The 10000-nt window shown below is 36.6% G+C and overlaps 1 protein-coding gene across 1 annotated transcript in view; it reads right to left on the bottom strand.

Moving 5' to 3' along the window:
- The window catches only part of LOC144958166 (uncharacterized), a gene marked incomplete in the record, with an annotated part of 170196 nt that overhangs the window by 50439 nt on the left and 109757 nt on the right, over nt 1-10000 (bottom strand). Inside the window, 6 exon segments of the mRNA XM_078889934.1 lie at nt 1198-1297; nt 2156-2280; nt 2986-3091; nt 4985-5128; nt 5818-5984; nt 8717-8872. Coding sequence (XP_078746060.1) covers nt 1198-1297; nt 2156-2280; nt 2986-3091; nt 4985-5128; nt 5818-5984; nt 8717-8872 — 798 coding nt within the window.

Genomic DNA, 10000 nt, shown 5'->3' with positions numbered 1-10000 from the left:
TTTAGCACAGTAAAATATGATATTCCTTCTCCTCTATAAAGCATATAAACTCAACTTAATCATGATATTTCTGGCTACAAATTCCATATTTTAGTATCTTAATCATCCCGACTTAATACCGTTTTGAGACGAGAGGTCACATATAGAATATGCTGGTCGTCTATAGATAGTATGCAGATGACGTCACTCAGGCCTTTGTTATTGTTTTTGCCATCCGCGTTTGTGAGTTGTTCTCACTAAACTGTATTAACCAGACTATACAAGTTCATGGTTACACAGAGTTTGTGTGTTGGTCCATTATACTTCCGGATGGCAATGTTGTGAACTCCTTGGCCAAGCGCATTCTATCTTTAAATATGATCCATCCTCTCTCTATCTTTTACGTCCAGTAATCCTAAGAATCTGCCTATACACCCTGCTACTAAAATCGTCATGCCACATTATAGATAGTTCGAAGATGACGTCACTCAGGCCTTTGTTATTGTTTTTGCCATCCGCGTTTGTGAGTTGTTCTCACTAAACTGTATTAACCAGACTATAAAAGTTCATGGTTACACAGAGTTTTCGTTATACTTCCGGATGGCAATGTTGTGAACTCCTTGGCCAAGCGCATTCTATCTATAATTCCAAATTTAAAAAATTGAGCTTTTATATAACGCAATATCCACTCGCTTTCGGATCGGAAGGTCCTGGGTTCGAGCCTCACTTGTAGCATAGTTGGGTCCTTAGAAAAGACTCTTTAGTCACATTCTCTCGCTGTACTCAGGTGTAAAACGAGTACCTGGCCGTTTACAGCGTTGTCCTTGTCCGGAAAAAAAATTGCAATATAGCATAACAGGCGTCATGTCACGTTCTCCATGTTAAGTGTTGTTGTTGGACAGGGACCTCTTGTAAAGCGCTCTGAGCACGTTTAGTGTATTTTGAGTCTTATAGATAGTATGCGCTTGTTTAAGGAGCTCACAACATTGCCATCCGGAAGTATAACGGTCCAACACACAAAACTGTCTACCCATGATCGTTTATAGTCAGGTTAATACAGTTTAGTGAGAATTACTCATAACCGTGGATGGCCAAAAACAATAACAAAGACCTGAGTGATGTCAACTTCGTACTATCTATAAAAAGCTCAATTTTTTTCATTGCTTCCAATGTAAGTGAAGGGCAGAGGCAGAGATGATAGGTGATAGCAGTACTTACTGACTGGCAGCTTCCCACATTGGATGGGGGACAGGGTTAGATCCACGTTGGAGTCGGAAGTCTGACCTCCGACGTTAATTTGGCTGATCGGCAAAACGTTCTAGTTGGAATAAAGTTGAGGTGGTGGGGTGGCGAAAGGGGGGGGGGGGGGTTAGGTGGTGGAGTGGCGAAAGGGGGGGGGGTTAAGTGGTGGGGTGGCGAAATTGGGGGGGGGGGGTTAGGTGTGGAGTGGCGAAGGCGGGGGGGGGGGGGTTAGGTGGTGGGGGTGGCGAAATGGGGGGGGGGGGGGGTGGTTAGGTGGTGGGTGGCGAAAGGGGGGGGGGTGTTAGGTGGTGGGGTGGCGAAGGGGGGGGGGTAGAAGTGGGGATGGCGAAAGGGGGGGGGGTTAGGTGGTGGGTGGCGAAAGGGGGGGGGGTTAGGTGGTGGGGTGGCGAAAGGGGGGGGGGTAGGTGGTGGGGTGGCGAAAGGGGGGGGGGGGGTAGAAGTGGGGTGGCGATAGGGGGGGGGGGGGGTTGGGAGTGACGTTATTGACGAGAAATAATTTATTTTTGTTATTATTATCAATTTTTCAAAAGATAACTGTTATTAAAATTAAATGTTTAAATAATGTCAAAGTAATGTTATAATAGTTATAATTAAAACTGAAATGATGATGATGATGGTGATGGGGATAATTGTAATGATGATGGTGATGATGATGATTAATAATAATTTTAAAATGATAATAATAATAGTAAAAAGATAATAATAATGACAGACATCATCATCATCACCATCATCATCATCATCATCATCATCATCATCATCATCATCATCATCATCATCATCATCATCATCATCAGCATCAGCATCATCATCATCATCATCATCATCATCATCATCATCATCATCATCATCATCATCCCCTTTATCATTATAAAAGATAGTATCTATTGCAATTCTACATAAATCCCTCTACCTTATCAGTGACGGCTCCTTGGTCAACACCCATAGGTCCCTTGGCATCGCAATTACACGTCACATCCGGTTTGGTGCACGTACCCAGAATTCCACAGGCACATCCTACAGCGTTCAGTTTGTCGTCTGAAAACAAAGGAATGATTATGAATAAATATTAAATTTAAAAATTGAGCTTTTATATAGCGCAATATCCACGGAATGTGCTCAAAGCGCTTTAAAGGGGGTCCCTGGTCAACAGCAACATTTAACAAGTAGGACGGGAAATGACACCCGCTGTTAGCGGCCATGTACTTATTTCACACCTGAATACGGATATGTAGATAGATAGATAGATAGATAGATAGATAGATAGATAGATAGATAGATAGATAGATAGACAGATTGATAAACACAGATAGAGAGAGAAATAAAGAGAGAAGAGGGAGAGAGAGAGAGAGAAGAGAGAAAGAGAGAGAGAGAGAGAGAGAGAGAGAGAGAGAGAGAGAGAGAGAGAGAGAGAAAGATAAAGAGAACAGATAGCTAGATAGATTAAAGAGTAGATAGAGAAAGAGAGAAAGAGAGAGGAAAGAGAGAGAAAGAGAGAGAGAGAAGAGAGAGAGCAGCACACACACACACACAAACACAGAGAGAGAGAGATAGATAGATACGAGAGACACATAGATAGAGATAGATGGGAGAGAGAGAGTAGAAGATAGAGAGAAAAGAAGAGAAGAGGAGAGAGAAGAGAGAGAGAGAGAGAAGAAAGAAGAAAGAAGAGAGAGAGAGAGAGAGAGAGAGAGAGAGAGAGAGAGAGAGAGAGAGAGAGAGAGAGAGAGAGTATAAGGTTACCCGTTCCAAAACTGTTAGACGGGTCACTTGAGTTGAGGTAGTAATAAGAATCGGGATCTACTCCATTGTTCAAGAGAGGGGAATGTGTACATTCATACTTGATATTCTGATGAAAAATAGAATAAAAATGTTTAAATTCATACTTGATATTCTGATGAAAAATAGAATAAACATGTTTACATTCATACTTGTTATTCTGATGAAAAATAGAATAAACATGTTTACATTCATACTTGTTATTCTGATGAAAAATAAAATTAAACTGTTTACATTCATACTTGATATTCTGATGAAAAATAGAATTAAAATGTTTACATTCATACTTGATATTCTGATGAAAAATAGAATAAAAATGTTTACATTCATACTTGATATTCTGATGAAAAATAGAATAAAAATGTTTACATTCATACTTGATATTCTGATGAAAAATAGAATAAACATGTGTACATTCATACTTGATATTCTAATGAAAAATAGAATTAAAATGTTTACATTCATACTTGATATTCTGATGAAAAATAGAATTAAAATGTTTACATTCATACTTGATATTCTGGTGAAAAATAGAATTAAAATGTTTACATTCATACTGATATCTGTGAAAAATAATAATGTTTACTTCTACTGATATTCTGATGAAAAATAGGATAAACATGTTTACATTCATACTTGTTATTCTGATGAAAAATAGAATAAAAATGTTTATATTCATACTTGATATTCTGATGGACAATAAAACAAGAATGTCTACATTCATACTTGATCTTCTGATAAACAAATAAATAATTATGCTCAGACTCATACTTGCTATTTTGATGTACAATTAAAATAATGTTTATTTTAATACTTGGCATTTTGATGAACAATAAACTAAGAATGTTTACATTCATACTTGAAATTCTAATGGCCAATAGCAGATCAAACAAAGCAAACAACCACAACATCGGACCTGCCAGCTAATACGAAAAAGTCTTAGAAATACGAATTTTTGGCTCCAGCTACAGATCTGCATAGGTATCTTTGACTCAATACATTTTGTTTAAAAGAAAAATTTAGTTCCTCAGAACTATTATTCAGGACTTTAGAACAGTTTTGGACCATTCTGAGAGCAAATTGTTTATTAGTAAAGCTATTTAACTCTCTCCTTACCAATCATTTTCAGTATGTTCCCAAAATGGCAGGCTTACCCAGCATACACATTGTTTAAAAAAAAAAATCTCAAACAAGCTCTCTACAAAACAACTTTATGTTCTTATTAATTAAACAAAGATCATTTTTCAAATTTTGTAATCTATAAAATAATCTGAATTATAAAAAAATGTATACTGTGTCGTAATGAGAGGGTTAAAGTGAATTTTTCATTTTTTCCCTTGGAAAATACGAAATTTTGAAATTTTAACCACTTCCTTACCAGCCATAAGAAAATCGTCACATTTGTTACGTTGCAGCCAACATTTTTTATCATTCTGATTTCTTTTATACACCATAATGTGTGAAAAAAAATGTTTGCTATAGTTAAAGTATATTAACACTTTGTTGAAGAGCTCGTTTTGCAGAAAGAAATATGTATAGCAAGACCTAACATATTTTGTATTTGAATGAAATAAATCTATAGGGAATGAGATTAGCGGAAGAGTAGCGTCCCTTGATTGGATGTAACCCATAGTCTGTGACGTCACCAGCGGAAAGTTATTAGAGAGAGAACGTCATGTTGGTTGTGCGCATGCGTCTCTCGTCCTCGCGGAAGCGAAGACGAGAGACGCATGAGCACAACCAACATGACGTTTTCTACCTACTAACTTTACGTCACAGACTATGGGTGACATCCAATCAAGGGACGCTACTCTTCCGCTAATCTCATTCCCTACTTTTTGTATAGGTTGGGTGTGAAGTTTTGGGGACAATCCGGAAAATGGCCGATAAGGAGAGAGAAAGTAGGCAGCTCTGCACAACATACGCTTTTATTGGGTTTTCGGTTGGTAGAAAGATGTCTTACCTGCCAGCAGAAGTCAGAGATCTGGGTCAAGGCCCTGACCTGGTCAAGGTCAACGTCATCAAACTCGATTGGAATTTCAAATTGACCCGGAAGTTCTTGGTCTTTGACGTTGATCGTGCCTTCCCATTTGCCGTCCAAGGGAATCTGGTGGTGATGGTGGTGGTGGTTGGGAGTGGGGGAGGGGGGAGGGAAGTGAGTAATACTAATGGTGATGATGATAATAATAATAATAATAATAATAATAATAATAATAATAATAATAATAATAATAATAATAATAATAATAATAATAATAATAATAAGCTTAAATATGGAATTCCACCCCGACACAAAGCCATTTACAGACGAGTGGTCATATGTGAGCTGGCTGAGAAAACCCGAGAAGATGCAGCAAGCTTCGATTTGAGATATGAACCAAAATCAAAGATAAAGTGTTTCCCATAGCAACAAATTTTATTCAGAAAATAATTTATAACTTGGGTTCTAATAAACATAGACAGAAAATTTAAAGTGGTAAATGATCAGAAAGATATGATCTACACCACTGCATACATATAACGCAATTTATGAAATTTGCTCATCTTTTCGGGTTTTCTTAGCCCGTCACACACATATATAGATAGTATGCGCTTGGTTAAGAAGCTCATAACATTGCCATCCGGAAGTAGAACGGACCAACACACAAAACTCTGCGTATCCATGAACATTTATAGTCAGGTTAATACAGTTCAGTGAGCATTACTCATAAACGCGGATGGCAAAAAAAAAACAACAAACAACCAATAACAAAGACCTGAGTGACGTCATCTTCGAACTATCTATAGAAAGCATACCTCGGTTATACCGACTCTCCAATTGTCGAAGAAAATACATTTGGCGACAAAGGGGGACAACTCTCCGGGACCGTCGGGGTCGAGTAGGTACTTGTTAGAGGTCCTGGGTATCTTATTGTGCCATTTCTGGTTCACGTCCATCAACTCCTGGCATTTCCTTCTGATGTCTTGGGAGGGGAAAAATGGAGAAAGGGGGTGGGGGTGGGGGTTGGGGTGGGGGTGGGGGTTACTTGTGGCCCGACAATGTCAATTCATTCTGAACTCGATGAACTTAATTTGAAGTTTAACTTTCAAAATGATAATAATAATGATGCTGCTGCTGCTGCTGCTGCTGCTGCTACTACTACTACTACTACTACTACTACTACTACTACTACTACTACTACTACTACTACTACTACTACTGTTACTACTGCTACTTCTACTACTACTATTATTACTACTACTACTACTACTACTACTACTACTACTACTACTACTACTACTACTACTACTATATAATAATATAATAATAATATATAATAATAATAATAATAATAATAATAATAATAATAATAATAATAATAATATAATAATAATAATAATTATTATTATTATAATAATAACAATGATAATAATAATAATAATAATAATAATAATAATAATAATAATAATAATATAATAATAATAATAATAATAATAATAATAATAATAATAATAATAATAATAATAATAATAATATAATAATAATAATAATAATAATATAACAATGATAATAATAATAAAAAAATACTTTATTGCTGTAGAGACATATTATGATTTACATAATAAAATAAATAGATAATAAAAATATGTCATAATATATAATGTGTATATAAATAAGGAGGGGTTTCACGCCAGGGTTGTATTTTATATATGAATAATTTCAATACTGTAAAATAGTTAAAATTATCGTTGTAAATCAATAAGTCAATATTTACATTATTAGGTCGTTAAAAAAAAGAACAAAAAAACAAACATATTTATCCCCAAGTAGAGAATTTTCTTCAGGCTGGAAAAACCAGACGTTAGCCGCAGTGCAGCGCCGCAAAGTGAGCACGGGCAACGTGACTTAGTCAAGGTCTCACAGCGTGGCAAGGAGTAGAATTAGGTAAAAAAATAATTTAAAAAATTAAACTTGAGCTTTATATAGGGCAATATCCACTAAGTGTGCTCAAAGCGCTTTACAAATGGTTCCTGATCAACAGGAACATTTAACATGTAGGACAGGACATGACGCCTGTGGTGATATTACAATAATTCGGACAAAGACAACGATGTTAATGGCCAGGTACTCATTTTACACCTGAGTACGGTGAAAGAATGTGAGTAAAGAGCCTTTTCCAAGGACTCAACTATGCGCCGAGCGCGAGGCTCGAACCCAGGACCTTCCGATCCGAAAGCGAGTGCCATACCACTACACCACATAGCCGCACTGTCATCTACACAAGGTACATCCTTGTGTTATGATGCTCTCTTTTGGATGTTAGAGTCCCGCTCAGCGCATAATTGAGTCCTTGGAAAAGGCTCTTTACTTACATTCTCTCATCGTACTCGGGTCCAAAATGAGTACCTGGTCGTTAACAGCGTTGTGTCGGAAAAATTGTAATATCACCTAACTGGCAGCATGGCTTGTTCTATATGTTATGTGTTGCTGTATATCAGGAACCCTTTGTAAAGCGCTTTGAGCACGTTAAGTGGATATTGCGGTATATAAAAGCTCCATTTTTTTTGTGCCCATGAAGCAAAGACTATATCACAATTTTGAGTCATGGCTCTTTATTCACATTTTCTCACCAAACTCAGGTGTAAAATAAGTAAGTACCTGGCCGGTAACAGCGATGCCTCCGTCTTTAGAAATTGTAAAAGCGCCTCAAAGGCGTCATGTTTCCTAGTACATATCAAGTGTTGCCGTTAGCCAGGGACCGGAAGTAAAGTGAGCACATGTAGAGGACATATTACGCTAAATAAAAGTTTTGTGTGCGGCTATATGATCGGTGTAGTTGCATGACACTCGCTTTTGGGTCGGAAGGTCCTGGGTTCGAGCCTCGCTCGGCGCAAACTTGAGTCCTTGGAAAAATCTCTTCACTCACATTATCTCACCGTACTCAGGTGTAAAATGAATACTAGGCCGTTAACAGCGTTGTTCTGTCCGATAAAAAAATGTAATATCGCCCAAGAGACGTCATGTTAAGTGTTGCTGTTGACCAGGGACAGTAGCCATCGTCATTTATAGCCTGACACTAGAACCCTCTAGGATTTATAGTCTGACGTCATTCTTAAGGTTTGTGCAGCGTGTAGTGAGTTGTCGTTAGTACAAGTGATTCCCATTGGTTGAACGATTGAATACAACTGATGATTTGTTTTCTTTTCCGGCCAAAGACTTTCTTTTGACGTCATGCATTCTTTGGTCAGGCTATAAGTTAATGATGGCTACACTGGGACCCTTTGTAAAGCGCTTTGAAATTTCGAATGGATATTGCGCTATATAAAAAGTTTCATTAAAGAAAAATATCATACAGCGTTAATATTCTGTCCGAAGATATGTAATATCGCATAAGAGGCGTCATGTCATGTCTCGTCCTGCATGTTAAGTGTTGCTGTTGAACTGGGATCCCCTGTAAAGTTCTTTGAGACTTTGAGTGGATATTGCGCTATATAAAAACTCTCATTAACTCCCCCTCTTACCGATAATTTCCAGTATTTTCCCCAGGCTTATCCAGTAGAAAAATTGATTTTTTAAACTCAAATAATCTCTCTACATAGCAACTTTATGTTCTTAATGTACAAAATAAATCTGAATAAGAGAAAAATGTATATTGTGCCGTAACAAATGTGACGAGTTTGCTGTGGGTTAAAAAAAATTATTAAGAATACTTACTCATGCATTCGACATGGTCGACTACAACGGTGACTCCCTTCAGGCCTAGGTAGATGCTGGACACCGGAAGTTGTTTCTTCTTTTTGATGACGTAGGCAATGGGTTTGCCACACTTGTTGTAGAGGTCTTTGTATTGCTCTATTGCATGTTGGATGTCTGGAATGTCAAATGTATTCAAGAAATCTCTGAGAAATCTTAGATCCCACAATCTAAAATTGTAAGCATCTCCTAAAACTATACTAATGTGATGATAGATCTCTTATGAAATTAAGATCCACGATTTGGAATGATCTCCCTCAATCTGTGAGATTTTCAAACTCAATAAACATTTAGAAAAATCCCATGAAAACACATCTTTTAAGAAAATATTTACTTGATTGAATTTTAAATGTATTGTATGTGACTTTTGTATTGATGATCCCACTAAGAGGAACACACTCAAATGCTTACAGAATACATAACAATATATAACAGAGAGATGATGTACAAGGAAACAAATATCATTTCCCAGGAAAAAAATATTATTTCCCAAAACTATAACTAACCATTTGATATATATATATAGAATGCGCTTGGCCAAGGAGTTCACAACATTGCCATCCGGAAGTATAACGGACCAACACACAAACTCTGTGTAACCATGAACATTTATAGTCTGGTTAATACAGTTTAGTGAGAACAACTCACAAACGCGGATGACAAAAACAATAACAAAGGCCTGAGTGACGTCATCTGCATACTATCTATATATAAATATATATGTATTTATATATATATATATATATATATATATATATATATATATATAAACATAGCACTTATCAGTGGATTAATGTGTGCTATATAATTATAATATATTTTGTATTATAAAAGAAAAGTAAGACAATGGAAACTATTTTAAACTGGGAACACAAGATTCCATGAATAATCCATCAATATGCCTATAGCTAGTATACGCTTGGCTAAAAAGCTCACAACATTGCCATCCGGAACTATAACGGACCAACACACAAAACTATGTGTAACCTTGAGCGTTTATTTTATAGTCTGGTTAATACAATTTAGTGAGAATTACCCATAAATGCGGATGGCAAAAAACAATAACAAAGACGCGAGTGACGTCAACATTATACTCTCTATTTTGACATGACCTAGAAGTCCCATCCAGGCACAAGAAAATAATTCCGCTATGAATGATAGACTCATGTTTACAAAGTACATAATATACAACTGAAAATTAGAATATCATTTAACAGTGAGATGATTTACAAGGATTATGATCCC

This window comes from Berghia stephanieae, chromosome 12 (genome assembly GCF_034508935.2).
Source record: "Berghia stephanieae isolate SIO BIC M18660-M18661 chromosome 12, UCSD_Bste_1.3, whole genome shotgun sequence".
NCBI classification, from domain to species: domain Eukaryota; kingdom Metazoa; phylum Mollusca; class Gastropoda; order Nudibranchia; family Aeolidiidae; genus Berghia; species Berghia stephanieae.
The sequence above is the reverse complement of the archived record's forward strand: the minus strand, read 5'-3'. Positions and strand labels throughout refer to the sequence as shown.